Source organism: Podarcis tiliguerta, assembly GCF_965153285.1.
Source record: "Podarcis tiliguerta genome assembly, chromosome: 1".
Taxonomy (NCBI): Eukaryota; Metazoa; Chordata; class Lepidosauria; order Squamata; family Lacertidae; genus Podarcis; species Podarcis tiliguerta.
The window spans coordinates 38,177,326-38,198,065 of NC_139534.1; the positions used below are offsets into that span (position 1 = coordinate 38,177,326).

General features: G+C 39.8%; 1 protein-coding gene across 6 annotated transcripts in view; it reads right to left on the minus strand.

Moving 5' to 3' along the window:
• Positions 1-20,740, minus strand: part of KYNU (kynureninase) — an 82,493-nt gene that overhangs the window by 38,837 nt on the left and 22,916 nt on the right. For 5 of the 6 annotated variants that reach the window (XM_083411200.1, XM_083411204.1, XM_083411203.1 and 2 more), the window contains 5 exons: positions 18,585-18,667; positions 12,414-12,475; positions 10,447-10,518; positions 7,458-7,532; positions 3,590-3,736 (listed from right to left, as the gene is read on the minus strand). In XM_083411200.1, coding sequence (XP_083267326.1) covers positions 3,590-3,736; positions 7,458-7,532; positions 10,447-10,518; positions 12,414-12,475; positions 18,585-18,667 — 439 coding nt within the window. The remainder of the gene's footprint in view (positions 1-3,589; positions 3,737-7,457; positions 7,533-10,446; positions 10,519-12,413; positions 12,476-18,584; positions 18,668-20,740) is intronic. The other variant, XM_083411202.1, reaches the window with a different exon arrangement.

Here is a 20,740-nt window from a genome sequence, read left to right on the forward strand (position 1 = left end):
GGGTTATGAGCTCTGACAATCAGCTGATCAACATCTGTAGGCCCTGCTTTCAGAAAGGAGCCACTTCTTTACCTGCCCCACTCCAGACTCCATAGGTGCAGGGCAGGTGGGCATGGCCTGGGGAAAACTGCCTTGCGAGCCAAACTGGGCCCCTGCCAGGCTTAATTACGCCAGCAGACCAGTGGTTCCTTGCCACAACTTTACAAGATTAAACGACTAAGTTAGCAACAACCTCAAGGCCATAATCATGTGGAACTTGTACCAAGTTTATAGCTCACAAAATGCCAGTCTTGCCAGAATAAGCAGCAGTGTCGAAGGCCCAGCAGTGAACATTTTCCATTATTGTCCTCCTCAGAACCTTCATCAGGCTACTGGGAAGAGCCAAGAGCTGCAGAGCGTACAGCTGTCCTGGTGAGGAGAAACTCCACCCCCATGGACCAAAACCTCTAGTCCTACCTGGCCCTAGTTGCTAGAGGGCAGGGAGAGAAGGGAGAACTATGGCCATCATGGTACTTTCAAAGAGCAGCAGTTTAAGCAGTATCAGCAACAGTGCTATCTGCAGCCTGGGTAGTGAACATTTCCCATCAGGGCTTTTGTAAGACATCCCTGAATTGCAAAGGTATCATATTATGTATCCCTTGTAAATAAGTTTGTAACAGTTACTAGCCTGAAAAAAATGTTTGCTAGTAGGCTCAGGGTTGGTGAAAGGAGGTTTAAGAACCCCATCCCTCCTGCAAGAGCCTACTTCACATCTATGTGAATATGAATGAGGCACTCTGTCCCTCCTCCATCAGCCATTCACTCTCCTGCATGCACTCACCAACATCCAGTTCCCTTCTTACCTATGTTTGTCAGGCTAACGCGTAAATACAAAGCTGCTTATGTTTTTATATATATTAATTGTTCTCTTATTAGTACAGTGGTACCTTGGGTTACATATGCTTCAGGTTACATACACTTCAGGTTACAGACTCCGCTAACCCAGAAATAGTACCTTGGGTTAAGAACTTTGCTTCAGGATGAGAACAGAAATCGTGGAGCGGTGGTGCAGCGGCAGCAGGAGGCCCCATTAGCTAAAGTGGTGCTTCAGGTTAAGAACAGTTTCTGGTTAAGAACGGACCTCCGGAACGAATTAAGTACTTAACCCGAGGTACCACTGTAACTGCATTGGAGGAGGCATAAATATTATAAACAAGCAAATAATACATTGTCACCTATTCCCCAGACTTTCAAACCAACGCATGCTAAAAAGCTAGATTTGTCAAGGTTGCACTTCAGGGTTCCTTCACCCAACCACTGAGATAGGCTTCTTGCTCCCTGGAGAGCTCCTGAACGGAAGCCCTTTAAATTCAGCATGGCTTTTAAGAGCTGGTCAAGGAGAATGCTATGTATACTCTGCATTAATAAAACCTTAATTCCAAACCAAAAAACATCCTGCTAGCTGAACATATTGTGAATATTAATAAAATGTGCATTCATTTGCAAATTTTAATGTATAGCTTGACATGCCTGCTAGCAAAGAACAAAACCCTTTACATCTGGAGGTCCTGTTTCCTTCCCTACTTTATCTTAGCATACACTGCCCAGATGTTTTCAAGTATAATTCCACAGCCTAAGCAACTAAAACAATGGCCTTAAACAACCAACCCAAAAGATTACTTGAAAGTAAGTCCCACTGAACTCAGCTGAACTTACTTCTGAGTAAATGTGCACAAGACTGTGCTGTAAAAAACAACCACCTTTCTTGGGATTCTGGATACATAATTCTGCATGTGTGATTTAGATGAACAGAATACCCCCAGATCTTAGGCAACAGCTGTCAATACTAATTGTATAAAGCTGATTACAGGGTTTTGGTTTTTTTTTAAAAGGAAGACCTGAGAGGGTGTGCTTAATTCTTGGATTTTTTTTTATAAATAAAATTGTTGGTGCCACTCATCGATGAAAAGCTTCTCACACCCAAAATGGTTGGCTTTGAAATATAAAGCCTCTCCAGAGAATTAGAGGAATGGTTTTTCACAACAGCAGCATGAATAGATCTTTGAACTATGTGAGCACTTGGGTATTTCTTGAAAGGGTTGGGACAAAGAACTAGTTAGGCCTGACATGGTACACAGAAGAGCACTTAAGGAGTGTGAATGCAGTCAATTTGGAGATCATTTTATACAACATTTCTGGAGTTTAAGGCAGAGAATAGGTTCCAATGACACTGGAGGAACTCAAGTGTCAAATGAGTGAAACTTCAAGACCTTTCAACTTTGTCTACTAGCTAGTGTTAAAGGAGTCAATGAATAGAAAACACAGCCAATCTTTTGCTAAGTAGGTGGTAGTTTCGAACAAATACAGTCACATCTCATTTTATTGCATTCCACTTTCTTGTGCTTCGCAGATATTGTTCCCTATGAGGATTTGGTGCAGCTCCCGGCAGCTGGCCACTTCCAAAGGAAGGAAGCCCCTACAGCCTCTGTACTGTCCATGGGAATGGAGTTGGCTAGGGCTGGAGCTGAGTTTTTCCACTTCCGCCCCTGCAGCCAAGGGGGCCTGGCTTAATAGACTATGGTACAGTTTAAAAATAAATTTTAAGTGCACTGGGAACCCAAAATTTCTTTGACTCATATTATTGCGACATTCACTTTATTGTGGTGCCCTGGAACTGCAATATCCCTGAGGTATGCCTGTACAGAAAAGCTGATGCATCAGGTGGAGCTCTACGTTACAGCACATTTAGCATAAGGTTACCAGGTTTTTTTCAATTACCGGTAATCCATGGACACTTTTCAATTTCAATGGATTTTGTATGGGGACTGATTTGTAAATCCAGGGACTGTCCCCAGGAAACAGGGACATCTGGTAACCTTAATTTAGCACATTGGTTAATTCAGTCTGGCTACCAGGCTTAATAGCAGAAAAAGGGTGCAGTTCTAATATTCTATTTTGACAAGCCTCTCACTTCCCAGCCCTATCCCTCAACAGTATCTCCTGAATTGACAATTTTCTTAAAAAAAGATAATTTAAGTATCAGTATTGTTAAGCAGGCTGCTCATTATTATGTCAAACACTTAGCCAGCACAACTGTTCCCTAGCAGCAAACAATATACATTTGCAACAAACCATTTTTGATTTCTACTTGAACCATTGTTGGCAGAGGCGCTGACTTGCACCCAAGATTGAGGGGCCCGACATGCGGTACACATGATGTTATGCGTGTATCATGTGTGATATTATGTGTGCGACACACATCATGCATACGTTACATCGCCTGGAGAAGGCCAAGCATGGAGACCAGCATGGTGTGGCTTCAATGACCAGAGGGTCCTACTCTCTCGTGCTCAGGAGGAGCCAGCCACTGAAGCCGCACCATGCTCAGCCTCTTCTGCCCCCTAAGGGGGCCCAGCCCCTTCTCAACAGACATTGAGGGGGTCAAAGAGACCTTGGCCCCATAGAGCTGGTGGGCCTGGTTGTTGGTGACATTTGTCATTGGTTCATTTTCACAAAAGTGTCAAACCTGTCAAGAACATGAGGGGTTTCTGGTTTTGTTTTGTTTTTGTGGGGAAGGATGTGTGAATCTTTACTACTGTAGCAATTGTACCTTCTCTTGACCAGCCTTTGTTATTCTTGGGATGTCAAACAGCTGTCCTGTGTAGTACTGCACACCACTGAACAGAATTATGGCAATAGAGTCCCCTTCCTTCTCAATTACAGCAAGGATATCTTCAGTTCTCAAGGTCTCCTCCCCCTGAAATAAATTTAAGCACATATTTTATATCAACCCTGGCAGTGCTGAAACTGTCATTTCTTGTTTCATAATCTATTTTTTATGATGTGCCTTGCTGACTTCAGTAAGCGATCAAAAGCAAATCCTTAACATGGCAGTAATCTACGAAAGTAAGAGCCCTGGAGTAACCTTTGAATGGGTGAATGATCATTAGTAACATAGCTTCAAGATGGTAAATTATTCTTATTACTATTCTTATCATTATCGTTATCATTATTATTAAAAAGGATATTCACGTTGCTTCCTTATATGTTTTGCTTGCCTGAACACTTCAAGATTCCCTTAACTGGCTTTGTTTTTGTTTTTTAAGATGTAAAAAGATGTAAATTTTGATTCAAAGAGAATGCACAGAGGGGGAGATGCTGGTGACTACTGTGAGCCTTCCCCAAGAAGCTATGGCCCAGCTTGCTATTAACGATGCATCATCAATAGAAGATTCAGTTTTCCAATCTAAAATTAAGACACTCGCAATTGAGAATGGAAATTATGGTATCACCATATGGACACATGACATTTGTCCAAACAGGCCACATTTCTATCTCCTGTGAGCCTTAATTTAGTCGTATTATTTGCAGCCTTTGACAAAATGTTATAATGTGCACTACTTCATATAGTTTTAAAAATCCACAGAATATGTGTCTATAACCATAGGTATTCATCATGGCAGTATGTGGAATGTATGGAGCTTCAAGATTCAGAGTTAAATATGCCGCTGAATAGCAGCTTCTGAGGAATAACAGCGGGAGAGAGTTAACGCCTTTGAACTGCACTTGTGGACTCACCAGAGTTACATGGCTGTGGGAAAGAAGATGCTGGTATAGATGGGCCTTTGTTCCGATTCTGAAGAGCTCTTCTTATGTGAACCTGTGTGTATAGCCTAAAGCATAGCCACACACCCCCAGTTGATGGACACTGCCATTCTTAAGGGAAAAGCAGTGTCAATCATTCTGTGGTTCCCTGCCAAATTAGGATTTCAGTGACATCCTAATTTGTCCCAACATGTCACCACTGACATATACACAACAACATAAAGATGTCATGCTGGTCAAGACTCAGCAATCTATTTATATGACATTTTCAGTTCTGACATCTGCACAAGACTTAAAAAGCAGCCCCCCGCATCCCTCTTCACACTTTTAAGACAAACTTTGTATCCCACAGAAAGCTATTAAAAATGTTACTGTATTTGTCTTTCAGAAACAATAGCATTCATATAATTCAAAAATGTAAAAACCCTTAAGTCATTAAATATAGAGAAATTTGAACAGGGGTGGGGGGTGGAATCACTTTTTATCCTTTAAAGCCTGTATCCCCCACTCCCTTTCCTCATTTCCTCTTAGCAAGGGATCATGTAAAACACACCATCACCAAGGGATCAATTAAGCAGTGAAAACTCCAAATGAAATTAGACATGCCACTGCAAAGAGCTGAGATAAGATTTGCTGATTTGAAAGTAGCTCCTATTATCTTAACGATCTCTCAACATCTATCAAGGACTTGAGAGTAGCTTCTCACTTCTCTGGAAAGGGACTTTTTTTCAAGAATCAAAAGGTCATCAACAGTTCTGCTATAAAGTAACAAAAGTTCTTCATGGTATTCTTTTATAACGATCCTAATTACATACTCCTCCAAGCAGAAACGTGTTGCTGTAGTAATAAAGGAAACTGTATGTAGTCTTCATAGAATTTCTATAAAACAGAGAGTATTCTACATACTGAGACTCACATATACTGAAGCTCACAAATATATATACTCAGAGGAAGTACAGTATGAGGAACATACGAGTATCAGTGTAGGAGTATTCAATGTAAGGAATATCATCTTCTGATTATTCAGTTTAGATTTGTAGAAACATTTAAAAATAAATAAAAAACATGATTTAAATATATATATTGAAAATATAAGTCCATTTTTAATACAGTCCTAAAAACACATACAAAATAATAAAGTGGAAACATATTTATTTGTGTAAATTCCCTTAATTATGAATAAAATCAGGATAGCTAATACTGTAATAAAGTAAAAAACAACCCACAATGAAACAATGGTTTTAAAAATGTAAGATTTAAAGTTTAGAGGAGTGGATAAAATCTATTTCATTTAAGCTTAAATGAAATGTTCTTAAACCAAGGCGTGCTTTCCCATAGCAGCCAGCAGGGGACTCAATTTACAAATGGAACACACTCAAGAGGAAGTGAAAAATGTTCTTATTACAAGGCAAAGTTCACAAACCAAAATACCTACTTCCAGGTTTGCAGCTTTCTTAATCCAAGTTGTTCATAAACTAAGCTGTTCTTAAACCAAGGTACCACTGCAGTCATCTAAAATCTACTTTCCTGTGTTCAGAGAATAAGTCCCCCTGGAGAGGCGAAGTTCTGGTGCAAGGAGAACATTTTTCACTGTGGGTGTGGTTCTACTCTACTGAGTGCATCTCAGCAACAATTCCCCCCTCAACCTGAAATCACACTATGTTCAGGGTTCCAAGACTAGTTATAGACTGAGAATGATGAACAAAAACTAGGGCAGCAACAGAAAGGGAAATTTTCAGGTGCACAAAAGACAAATATTGTCATCTGCACTTTTCTGAATAGAGGGGTATTTGGGCTTTAGGTGAGTGTGTTTCAGCATGAATTGGAAGGACATATAAGGACTCAGGGCTCTCAGCAGCCAATTGATTTGGGGCACAGTGTTGTCTTGAGTGAAATAATACACAAAGATTTGGCTTTGGTTCAACCAAATGTTGCCAGGCTGATATATACAGTGTTCATATATAGTGTAAGGGCATTCTCTTTTCTATTTCAATGAAATGTCAATGAGACCTGCAAAATAAATTATTTCCAAATTTGTTAGGTTTTGCCAGCTAAGATATCCAGAAAAAACAAGAGAATTTGAGTCAAGGTAGGGACAAAATGCAGGGAGGCACTGATACTTTCTGGTAACACCTATAAAAAAATGACTTTGCCTGGTGTTAAAAAGACATATGGGCTGATTCCATGTGAGCAAAACAACAACACATACACCCTTTCCCCAGTTGCTCCTGCCCATGTTTTTATGGTCTGTGAAAATGGGCAGGCTTCTATGGGGGAAAGAGGTCCTTTAAGTATGCAGGTCCAAGGTCATATTAGTGACAATACAAATTATCTCACATTAGAGACAAAGAAAGAAATATAGGGGCTGAGCAAGTAAATCATAAATACAGGTTCTGATCCAGATGATCTGAATGCACAGCACAATGAAGTTATAACAATTCACTGTCAGTATTTTATACACCTTCACAATCAATGCTGGTAAAATCCCAAATCACTTCTTAAACTCATGAATGTTTAAAAGGATGTGGGAATTTGCTGTGAAGAACCACTGGAGGGCTACACTGAAAACTGAATATATACTTTAGCAAAGTGCTAACAGAGATGTACTATATTAGACAGGGTGTGATGAATAACCCCTATACAGTCAAGTATAGCATCAGCAGGGGTTTCACAATCATCCATCGACGTGGAAGCTTTTTAGACAAAAAAGTAGATCTGGGAAGACAAGGAAATTCTAAGAATAATATGCATTTAGTTTTCTTGTCTCAGAAGTTCACAACAGGTTATTTATAATAAGTTGCAAAGAAAATAAAGCATAAGCATACCAATATCCATTCTTGATTAGATATCAATATAAAATACCCATTACAAACCTCTTGTGGTTCTATCATAAGCATACTGCTCTCCATATCTAGCCCATGAAATTGGAGTTGAGACTCAACAGCATACTGTAAATAAAATATTGATTGTTTTAGTGAGCAAATGTAAACAACAAAAGAAGCATTTCTTTCGCATAGCAACAATCAGCAGGATGTGTGTGCATGATGTGCTTGGGCAAATGTCTGAAAAATGTTTCCAGTTCTACATGGTCTCTTCCTCTTTGCAATTCAGGGAACCATAGAAACATAGTATCATAGAATTGTAGAGTTGGAAGGGACCCTGAGGTTCATCTAGTCCAAACCCCTGCAATGCAGGAATAAGCAGCTGTGCCATACTGGGTTCAAACCTGCAACCTTGGCATTATTAGCATCCTGCTCTAACCAACTGAGCTATCCAAGGGCCAGTATCCAAGAACATAACTCAGTGGTAGAACACATGCTTTGCAGCCATAAAGTTGTAGGTTCAGTGCCTGGCATCTTTAGTTTAAAGGACTAGATGGCAGGTGATGTGGAAGACTTCTGCATGAGAGCCTGGAAAGCTGCTGTCAGTCAGAGTAGATAATAATTGATTAAGTGGTATGGATGACATGTTCTAACAGCAAAAGGCCCTGCTAAGCCCACGCAGATCATTGCTATCTTCCTCTTGCTTCAGTGCTTCTAAAGATTATTGGGGGTTGGGCACTCGGCTAATCTTCATGGTTTCCCCCAATGATCTTCGGATATGATGCTATATGCAAACACAGGAATTTCTGTCACTTTTTTCTTGGGACCCACCCCTTATCTGAGTGCAGCTGGTTGGTGTGGAACAGGCAAATTAGGAATTCACTCTCAAAACGCTTAGCTTCCACCCAAACCCCTGGCCTGAAACCAGTCCTCTGGAACTGTATCCATGGCTTGATACAAATGAAAGAAATAACTTTCCAACAGCAACCTCTATGATAGATTATGCATAGTATTATGAAGTAGGCTTGCTAAATTGTTGTACTTGGGGAGACCAGTGGAAATCATGATAAAAAATATACAGTATAACCAGCTTGATAGTCAAAAAAGCAGCAAGTTGTATTAATCTCACAGGTGCACTGCCCCATTCCCCACACTCAATCTCCTTTAAACTGAGAGTTAGTTGTAGAACTGTCTTGCGGTATCAGACGGAGGAAAGGCATGCTACTATCTTCCTTTTGAAATCTGGGTAATGTATGCCAGAGCACATAAGAGGAATACTCAGCCTGCAGAGACAATCAGGGAGAAAACAGACTAGACAGAAGCCACATCGGATTTATCACAGCTACAAGGGTTAATGGTAAAAGACTGAAGAGAAAAGACCTTTGAGGGGTCTTTCCCACTCAGCGCCAACTACATGGAATACACTCATGCAATCTGCCCTCCCTGGATGTTTGTATTATTTCTATGCAGCCCTCAGCCATGTGGGACGGAAGCACAAAAACACAGCTCTTCCTTGGTTTCATATTGTTATAGATCTGGGATACCAGAGTCTGAAGGTGCAAAGGCCCTCACAATTCTAGGAGGTTAGTGAATGTTGGAAATTAATGAATATCAGAATTTAGCTAATATTTGGGGTATTGAAGGAGACAAACAGGCTGCAGAAGTTCTCCTGAACTGGGCAAAACGTGCAAGTTTAGCTTCTGCAATCTAGCCTGGCTGGGCTAGTTGAGTGGAAGCCATTATGAAACAGTGGCTGGACATCAACACATCAAAGAAAGATCCTGGGGTCTGTGCAAAAAAAGAGGTTGCCAAGTTTACAGGGAAGGGGTGTGATGCCAACGCAGGAAAAAAACGTTTCCCCTTTAAAACAGAAAAGTTTGGAGAAGTGGAGGGGCCACTTAACAAAGCTTGGGACGTAGAAAGAAGGTTGCCAGAACTTGAGGTAGAACTCCATGCGGGGGTGGAAGGGCAAAACCATATTGGTGGGCTAGCTGAAGGCAGGCAGGGGCAGAGACACAGAGATGCCTTGGAATCTGTCTATGGCTCAAACAACATCTAACAGTAGTTATGCAGTTGTGCCTTTAAATGCAGGGTTTTCTAAAAGTAAATTATCAGTGCATACATAACTCCCTATTCCAAATTCTTACATGGATAGGGGACTTGAACTCTTTGTCCTCCACTATCATTTCAGTCCAAGTAGGGAACCCCATGTATGCATTCCATAGAGGGGGAAATATTCCCACTGAAGTGAAGGAGACACCATTCATGCAAAGTAAATTACAGGTGCAGTTTCCAAGCTGAAAAAATGTTGTAGTATTTCCAAAACTAAATTACTGCATTGAAGGAAGATGTCTGTATTTCATACAACATATGAGCAACAAAAGAATATTAGCTGGAAAAAGGTGTCATGTCAGCTAATTGTCTGGCAGCCCAGAAAGGGTCTGAATTGCACCCTATGTGAGTTGCATTTGCAGAGATTTTTATAGTGCCTCAGTGATCAAATATCCCATCAATTTCTGAGTGTTTACAGAGTTTGATAAAGTAGCAGTGAGTCACAAATCTGAAGATTAATTTGCTGCAATCTGTGATGCATGGGCTATTGTCTCATTTTATAGCACACAAATGATGTTTGAATTAGTAATCTAAAGCACCATGGACAAGCATTTCCATATCTGTCTAGGGATATAAAACTGTTAATGTTGTGAGCTTTGTATTGATTTGGTTTCATAAAGTAAAACAGAAACAAGAATTAATAAAACATTTACAACCTGTTGTTGATTTAGACCAACAGCTTGTTCAATGTCTTTAAAAGGACTAATAAATCAATATGGCCATTCAATCTTTTCCTTGTGCAAGGTTTTTATTTGAACAAAAAGAATAAAGGCATGATCATTAAAATATGCCAAGCCCAAGAGCACACGACCAGATTTCCTGTTATTTCTAAAGGAGGTTCAGGTAATAAATAATGAGTCAGGATTGCTGGTATGCTTTTGAAAGTCACAATGGATAACACAAATATTATGCAATATTAATTCCTTACATGGTCGGAGGGGAAAGCTTTGGCTTCCAGAAGGATTTTATAGCGATCTGAGGTAGGCTTAAAGAATGATAACTGTGAAAAAAGGTAAAATATTTATTAATCCATAATTATTAACACTTATTCATTTCATTTAGTTTAAGGTGGCCCTACCCCTAAGTCGCAACTTTTTCAGAAGTAACCAGCCACATCAACATGGTGCAAGATACAGTTATGAAATTTATGGATGCCAATACGAAATAGATATATAACTATATATCTCTCTATATATATCTATATAGCCAGCTGGGTGGGGTATTAACAACAGCAACAACATATAACCCAGTTCTTTGGAAATTGATGGAGGAACAAGATGAATGGTTCCTGTATGCCGTCATGGTGGCTAAATGCTCCAGCCTTCCTTCTCCCCACAGTTGCTTGCGTTGCTGAAATATGTCTGCACTACATAAGTAAATTGAAAGCATGAAAAGAACCAGAGGTTGGCAGGGAAGTAAGTTTGCTGGGTAGGGTGGGAATTTGTTTCTGACTTGGATTTTGATCAAAGCATCAAAGCAGGAGAACAATTTGGGGCTCTGAATACTTCCTGAAACTTATATCCTAACTCCAAAAATACAAGTTTCATGGGTATCTATCTCTATCTGCAATAGAAAGACTGCTCAGAACTTGGGAAATAAAGATTTCAATCTCAACAATTCTCTATTTCTAGTCCTCACTCAGTGACAGTGATATGTCGGTGGTGCGTGCAGTATACTAGCATGGGTAGCGCAACATGGGACCTGCAATTTTTTATATCTATGAAAGAGGAACTGCAATCTCACATGAATTTATGGCTCTCATCATACACTGCTCACAAGTATGCTACTCAAATAAACAACTCTTTAGTTTAAGCTGGTAACCAAGTATATTGTTAGAACTGACTGCAAGTAACACAGTAACAAGTCTGACATACTCGGGGTACACACACCAGGGCCTATCCCTCAAAATATCATTTTAGAGATGCATGTGGAAGCCTAAGAAGTAAGTAACAGGAGTGAGCATCTGATAGTGCTTTGAAAAGGGTGAGGTGGGTGGGTAGAACTCTGAGAGGAAATTCATAGGGCAGGGCGGTTGGGAATGAACTAACCTTATTGTGTAAACAAGGTAGCCAGTGAAAAGTTTCATGAAAGCCCTGCAGATGCTCACAGCAGCAAAGGGCTCTTTGCAGTTAGGCTTCCAACCTGAGATGTCTTCTGGCATGACCTTGTTCCAATTCAAACTGTTCAATGAATATGTTTATTAATGGAAAACTGGGGCTTTGACATTAGGGATAATTGTGGTAAGCTGTAAATTGTAAACGAAGTATTGCACACAGATAATTAGAAGACCACTTATGATTCCTTATAAGGATTTTATGGCCTCACGGGTTTAGAACCATATAATCACAGAATCAAAGAATTATAGAGTTGGAAGGGACCCCAATGCAATGCAGGAATCTCAACTAGATCATACATGACAGATAGCCACCCAAACTCTGTTTAGGGCTATAAAAAGAAGTAACCCTGACACAACACCTAAATTATAATGCATTTTATTATAACTTACAGAATGCATTGTTTTGAAATATGGTGCTGGAAACTAGGTTAGAAGTATTCAACTGATCCATCGAAGTCAGACCCATGATTTTAAGTAGGCAAGCTTTTTTCTAATTTTATGGTTAATTTTAACTGAATTATTATTGTATTGTATGCTTTATCCCTTTGTTATCCTTCCAGTATTCCCAGTAGACATTGCTTAGAAACTGTGGCATTTATATAAACTATTAAAATAAAAAGACAACTAAAATAGAATCTTCATGTTCACAGACAGTGTAGTTTTCAATATCAGCTGCTCATGGACAAATAATACGTTCATACACACACGGAGTAATCAAGCTCTCTTTTAAACAGAATTCTGAACTAGATATATCTAGCAAAGAAATTCTTATGACTTACCATTAGGAGATGCAGATTAACTGTCAAGCCGTTCATTAATGCTACCTCTTCTTTATGAGCCCCTGAAAAGCAATAAGGCAGATGTTTCCTTATTTCTTTTGTCCTGTGCAAGGTCTGTGCCAGTGCTGTGCAAAACCTCATGACATTGGCTTGCAGTCAATGTCTCCCTAATGACTGAGAAGTAAATACATGTTTGATGTGTCACCACGGAGAAATTTAAGTAAAAAAAGTTCCCCTGTTGACATAGTACACCATTCTAACAGGGAAATATTTATTTTTACCATTCTGTTGTGGCAAATAAAGCAGATAATTAAGTAGTAACACTTCCTTCCTTGAAATCTACCTGTTGATTTGTTGCTATCATTAACAACTTGGTCAAATTCAGCACTAGTGTGCCTTTGCCCATTAAATATATCTCCAATATAAAGGCCTAAATTGTCTTAGGGGCAATCATCTATTTTTAAAGTGGCCATTGTAATGCCAAGCTAAAATGTGCCCTTAATAAAAATAAAGAGACTTGCCTAACAATTATTCAGACCTTCATTACAGAAGACATAACGGTGGTCTGCAAGACAACTGGTGCAAAGATGGGAACATGGTTAAACTATTGCATTTTGGTCATGGATTCTGAGCTTTATGGCAATTAATAAAATAAATGAAATTTAATGGGAATCAGAGGCACAACAAATGGATTTTTCCAATACACCAGAAACAATAAGGTGCTCTCTGAGTCCTGTTAGTCAATACGGTGAGAGAAAAGGATGAATAAATTCACATTACGAATGGAAGAACACAAAGAAAAAAACCAGCCCCAGGGTTTAGATGAAAATAACATGAACCAGAAAAATATGCAAGCATTATAAGAAGCTTTTAACTCTGATGTGGTTTGTTAAGTCATAAAGAGGAAGGCGTTATTGGCTGGGTTGTTTTTTGTCATCTTTTTTCTCTATCAATGGTTCTTAGTTGCTCACTTTACTAGCAGTTGCAAGGGAGATAACCAGGAGAACAATCACAAAGGAGAAAAATGGATGGAGATTGACAACAACAACAAAACCAGGACAACAGGTTCTCAGGTTCTCCTTCTATGCATGTTTCCCTGGGATTTGCTTCAGCTTTCTCTGCTGAGGAGGATTGAGCTCTACAATTTCTAAACAGGGACAGCCATGTTGCTTGCATGTGGTGAGCATAAAATGTTGCTCCATTTTCTTAAATCGGCCCAATCAAATTTACACAAATGTATGGTACATTGTCCAGAGTTTTACTCTTAAAGAAAAAGAAAAATTCCCAGCTATAAAAAAAAACAATAGTTGTCCACACTGCTGCACTACATCTCTCTTCTGGATTTTGCATGTATCAGACATGCAGTATGTGAATATATTGAACTGTATGCAGAACAACAGCACATATGCTCCATAAGTGAGAAACATTTACTGCTAAATGCCATTATTTTTATTGTAGATTTTGGTCATGTGTGCAGACACACAGAGATAACTGCTATCTGCATTCTCTGCTGCCTTTTCTATTCCAAGAGAGATCCTGCAAGTCTATACAATTCTACCCAGGGGTGGCGCGTCCTGTTTTGCTGTGCACACCCCACATCTACCCCTCCCACGCCTCTGCTACCTGCATTGCATGGCAAGAGCTTGCTGAAGTCTCATGAGATCTCATGCGCTCTGTGAGATCTCACAGGATTTTGGTGAGATCTCACCAATAAAAGGTGCAGCTTGTGGTGCAGTTTTTCCGCTGCTGGCAAAGACAGCAGGATGGGTGGCAGATGCAAGGTAGGTGTGAGGCAGGCATTGCGTTTAGGGCTTCTTCCACTCGAGGCGGGAGCTTCAACTTGGCTCATCAGTGGGCTGAGCTGGATTCTGCCTATGAAAGTAATGGTCCTAGATGTACACTTGTCGTCATCTGTCTGTCTCAGGAGACAATGGAATGTGCCTCCAGGGGTGAAGTCCAACCGCTGGAGAATCACAGTGCCTGCTGTGGCTGCAAAAACCATTGATTCATAACTGCTGCCTGCTGTGTTGTTTTTGTTGCATTAGCAACACCAAAATGACCTCTCTGGGGAGCAAACCAGGGCAATATGTATGGGGGTCCTGGGCTGCGCAGACAACAAGACCCTCCTCTCGGCCTTGCTGATGTGGCCCCAAAGGAAAGCAGAGCAATCCTTTTGGCACCATCATAGCTCGAGGAATTGCCAGAAGGAAGCGTACAAGATGCCATCCAACCCTCTTAGGGACTCCACTCTATGGATAGGGTACTGAAACATAAGCCCCAACTCCTGGTGCTTTTACAACCTGACTGATCCACTTCCAAAATATTTCCAGAGTATAAATATAACTACTGTTAGTTCACTTGCTGTTCAAAGCACAGACCAAAAATAAATGGTTAATCTGAAGTTCACCTTTAGATGCATGCCAATATCCTATATTGAATATGACACCACATTTGTCATGTAAGCCTTAGACTCTTGTAAATGATATATTTATTAAAAGCTTTTCTTTATTGGATTTTGGTGCCCACAAAACAAGCCTTATCTGTGCCCTAGGAAAATCGTTATCCTTCATAGCCTGCACTGCATTTCGGAAATGATGCTTCTGTGATCCAATTAATCTATTACAATATTCAAAGACAAGTATCCAGTAGACAAAATGAAGTTTGCTCTCTCCAACTCATTACTCAGCACCACATATCCTGGACAGAATAAACCCCCATATGTCCTTCCTGATAAATCTTTTCTGTAATGGAAAAAAGCATGACTTGTGATGCGCCAACCACTATTTCCACTGTAACTTTGGAAAGTACAGCAGTTGCATTAGTGCAACATGAACCAAGCCCTTGCCTGAAATTTGTGTGTAAAATAAAGGGAGAAATGGCTGGATGAACTGGAAAAAAGAAAGAAGACAAGACTTCAAAAAAAGAAAACACAAGCCAGTTTGGGTATTTCAAATAACCCTTGTAATTCAAAGTTACTGCAAAACAGCCCAGTATACATTCTCTCTCAGCACAAGCATAAAAAGGAGCAATCCAGTTAATCTCACTGCATCAGAAGGCGATACCGCCAAGGTTGCAATATATTAATAACATGCTGTGGAAAAGAAGAACAAATTTTTATTTTCCTGTTCTTTTGCTTAATATGTGAATGAATGGAAGAATGGGTGGAGAGAGTTTGGGTCTCTGGTGACCTTGACTCTGCATTTCACAACATATTTACTATTGGAGTCTTCATTTAACAAGAAAAAGGTATGCTCATTTAATAAGCAATGTGTTATAGAGACATAAACCTTTAAATGGCCCAAAGGAAAAACCATTTACTGCCTTTATTGTATTCCTGAATAAATCCCACAAGACAACACTCACTTTTTGTTCTACAGATAGAACAAGCTCCAGCCCTTCTTCCTCCTCCATAAAATGCTAAGCATAAAAAAACTAACTTAAAAATTCAGTTTATTTTCTCTTGTTACGCCTACCACAGGAACACAAATCCCTTCTTTTCCTCCATGTAACTGCATCCATTTTTACTGGAAAGAATGCATATCCATCTTAAATACTATGCTGGATGGACAATATTTTAATAGTGGTTTATTTTGTATTTTATCCTTTTTGCATTTTTTCTTTTTACCTAAAGGCAAATGATGTATTCATTAACCAGTTGAGATTGTCAACATAATGGGACCATAATTTGGAATTCTTGAAAAGTTAATTTGTTTTCCTTTCTCATTATTGGAGAGGGGGGCAACTCACTAACGTGGCAAAATCAATAAAGTGAAATTTACCCACAATAAAATAATGCTAATACTTGTAAGGTGAATGCCAAGCCACACTTTGAAATTCAGTTGTACAGTCACTGAGGGGTGTGGCGGGATTATCTGTACAAGCGAGGAGGGAGAGATCATGATAGCACTAACATGATAGCAAACTTAATAGCCCCTGGTGTGCAACAGAGCTATGAAATACTGCCCAAAGCAAAACAAAACAGGTTAGGATGTGAAGATCTTTATTCATAGTTTATTTTATAGAGAGCTTAAAACATGGTTCCCCAACAAAGAGAATACAAATAGGCTTCTGCATGCAGATCTACTGTTTTGGGTATGGAAAACTTAGCTGGTGGGAAATGGGCAGAAGGGCCTCACTGAGCAGACATAAGCTGTGTGACAGCAAATAGAGTATGTTCCTATTAGTTCTAAAACTCCACTTGTATTTAAAGGCAAAATAACTTCCAAACTTTAAAAAAGTGTCTGAATGCTGAAGGCATAGTTGAAAGAGCAAAGCTTAAAAAATCTTTTTTTAAAAAACTCTTCTTGTTTTCCTTGAGAAAATGTTGTTATATTTGACTGCATATGTGGGTCCCAAATCTAAAAATAACAAGATTCTTTTTTTTTCTGACCAAGGTGAACAAGAAAGTGTAAAACAGATTTATTGGCTGTCTAGCAGGTTTTACATTAAATTTTCTCATGTTACATTCACAGCCAGTAATTGCTTTGTTTGTTGCTATGTTGTTCTGTGTCTCTAGCTTCCCTTCCTCATGGTTTGCATTGCTATTTTCTGGACCCCATTTGTTTTTAAAAAGGACACTGTGGACCGTGGCCTTACTGAAGATTTTGCTAAAGACAGAATGGCAACCCTGCAGCAGAGAATTAATTGTGTGTGGCATGCATTGCCACAGACGTTAGGTAAGCTCTGACTCTCTAGCTGAAGCAAGAAGTCCAAACGGAGGCAGAAAAACCAGATTTTGCAGCCAGCCACTGAATTCTATATCCACCCCCTCTAGTGTATTCACCTTCACATCTTACAGCAGCCCTGCAACAGAAGCACAAGAGAAGGACAGCCAAGGCCACACACAAGATATGAGACCAGAGGCAGCACTGCAGTGCCTCTATGGAAATACTCACAGATGTGATGAAGAACTTCAATTAGAATAATGAACAAGCAGTCTTGTGATACCTTAAAGGCTCCCAATTTTATTATGTTTTATGCTTTCATGGACCACAATCCACTTCATCAAATGCATAAAGTTACATGAAGGAAGGTAAACTTTCCAAGACATGGATGTTTTAATAGAAGTTCCTGCATTCGACTAGATGCCATTCAGGGTCCCTTCCAACTCTTTGATTCTATTAATTGTTATATAGTATTTCATTAATAGAGAGGCCCACACAAGCATATGTGCTGTTGGGGGTGTAACTAATAGAGATATTAGATAAGGCAGGAGTACTTAACATGGGGCCCTCCAGATGTTTTTGGACATCTCCCAATATCCTTCACCACTGGCTATTCTGCTTAAGGCTGATGGGAACTGGACTCCCAACAACATTTGAAGGGCACTCTGGCTACCTGCAATAGTGTCTATTTCTGTATAATCAATTTTTGCACAGTAAATATACACCTCAGATTTGATCTGTATGCTGGCATGTTTCCTTCAAGGTAGTACTGTTATTGAGAGGATAATTTATTTTCATATCACTCACAGTAAAATAATTATGCCTGAGAATAAGCAATGCCAACCCTTACCCTGGGTATTGCATCCATTGCTTTTGTGACCGCTTTGAGGGGAATGGTTGTTCAAGTGTTACAGTCATCTAGTGACTGCTGCTTGAGGCATAATTGCAGAGGAGTGGCACCACTATTCACACCTCCACTGTTTACTTCATTTCTATCCCAAGTCCTCTCCCTTCCCTGAAGATTCTTTAGACAATTTGACAGGTAGTATCAACTCTAATTTTCATCATTTTCTGCACTATTAATTCTTTTTCAAAAAAAAATGACTTCCTTGACAGCAATTAAAGACATTATCATGTAACAAGCAGCTATTGCTTTGTAAACAAAAGGAATGATCACTGATTCATGGTGACATTTGTAGGGGTGCCAAATTTTCTTTGGTTTCATGCATTAGACCAAATAGTTTATGACGATCCCAGAACCACATACTGCAATTAGTTTCAAGATATACATTTGCTCATATATTACTGTCTGCATTAAATCTTCTCAGTTCAAAGTTTTAAAATGCAGTTACTTCACATACTTACTGAGAAGCACTCAGAGCAGAACAAAAAAAAAAATGGTATTTTTTTGGAAGAAAAGTTCCATTGTCTGATATCTTTTCTAGTGCTACATAAACAGTGGGGGGGGGGGGGAATGAAATATTTTCCAAAAAAAATATTTTCTTACCCACAATATCAGCCACAAGCTCCACAATGCACTCATCCCCTAAAGCCCAAGGTCGTTTCCCTGTGAAATGACCGTGAACACCCCTGAAAGAGAGAACAAATGAAAATCCATATATGTGCCTTTGGTATAGTCCTAACATCAAGAATGCAACACTCATTGGGGAGCTGGAAGAGAAAATAAATAATTTTATTGCACCACATCCACCTGTAGCAAACAAGCAGTCTACTGTAGTTTTGTATTGCACACAGACAAAGCGTGTTCTCCATCACGGAGAGCATGTGTTGCGGTTGGGGATTCCAAGACACCTTGTTGTTTCTGGGCAGGTGGTTTGGCCAACTCGTAAGCAGGGGCGGGCTGTTACTGGGGAAAATTAGATGTTGCCATTTAGTGATTGACAGCCCTATTTGTTAAATACAAGGCATGCAGCAACGGACGTCCTCTTTTGCTGCGTGCTTCAGATCACCCGCCCTCCCTTCCCTAACGTTAGGCTGTTTGCTTGACCTTGCTATTGCCTGTCATGGGGTCGTCTGCTTTGGGGCAGGGGCCCGGTAGGAATTTTGCCATTTGGCTGATTAGTGTGTGCCACTTGGTTTTCGCCTACTGCGTAGCAAATCATCACAACTTGTAAGGTTGCTGGAGGGGTATGGATTCGGCTGTGCCTGCCCCTCCAAAATGCTGCTGCTGAAGGGTTTATCGTTAAAGGAACCCAGGGGCTCCCCCATACTTTTGTCCAAAACCCCCTGGCAAGGGGCTAGGGCCACGCAAGCCCTCTGGGGAGAGGTGAGGCATGGTTCCTAGTCCCATCTCTCTCCCCAGGTGACTTACCCTACCTGACCTCACGGGGGGTGCAAATGTCAGAGCTGTCCCCGTGCGGGGGCAGTTAGTGCTACCAATGCCTAAGCAACCACTCACATTGCTGTATTTTAATAATGTTGTGGCCAAAATTATGCCAAAAAAATTAAACAAAAATTAAGTGTCAATTGTGTTTTCCTTTGGGGTGTATTGGGGACCTCGACACGCAAAAAAAAGTCAACAGACATGGGACAGATTCTAATGAGCCATCTTCATTCTTTGTTATAAGGGAAACAAAAAATAGCAACAGCCCTCAGCGAACAGCTAGGGAATAGAACTGTGAATGGTTGAAAATCACAGTAAACCAAGTTCAGAGTAAACTACGGTAAACCAGGAAGCTTAGGTTATCATTATGTGTGAATGCAGCCCAAGCGAACCTGCAGCCAGGGGCCTACAATGCAAAACAGTCCTGTCTCTTCTATGTCAGCTAATTTGCTTGTCCAGGAAGCAAGATGAAATGGTGATAGCGTGCAAGAGTGCAATGGGTCTGGCAGAAATGGGCGACGGGCTAATTTCTCAGTTCAGAGGCAAAAACCTGGCTAAATAATGTACTAGAAAATTAATGGTGTGTCCTCTTTTTATATTACACATCTTTGTCCTCAGTTACTTAGTAGGATTTAGAAAAGTGCCCGCAAATGAATCCTCTCATTTGCTCTGTCATTTTACAAGATTCACTGTTAAACTTCCTCATTCTCTGCCAATTCCCCAACAGAAAGGATCTCACATTTTAAATATTTTATGTAACATTCCTATGAGCTATTACAGATTTTTCAATGTGATTATTATTACAATGGGAAAAGATCTGTGTACAATAAATCCAAACCCAAGTAACTAAATTAAACATAAAGAAAAGACAGTAAGAAACAGGTTCACTTGAGTCACTTGAATGAAAAGTTTCAATTATCACATAGGCAGAAGTATTTCTTTAGTGACTCATAGATTAATATTTAATCTAGACTAAACAGATTTCAGTGCCGCATTTTCCTACCTTCTTTTTTTACATAAGATGATAGGTCATAGTTTTCCTATGTACTCAATTCTGAAGTACTGGGTATACTATAGATTGAAAGTTCTGAAAACAGCTGTGAAATTTTACAATATATAGCACCCTAAAACACACCTATATCAAATTAGTTTTACTGTATATCAGACTCAGTCCTCACTTATTCCCGACTCCCAACCTGAAAAGCATATGGTCAATATGATATGTTAACTAATAGATGACCTAGGACTGGTTTTCACATTACATGAAACCATAATTAATATAAACAAGCAATTTGCTGATATATAGTGCACCAAAATTC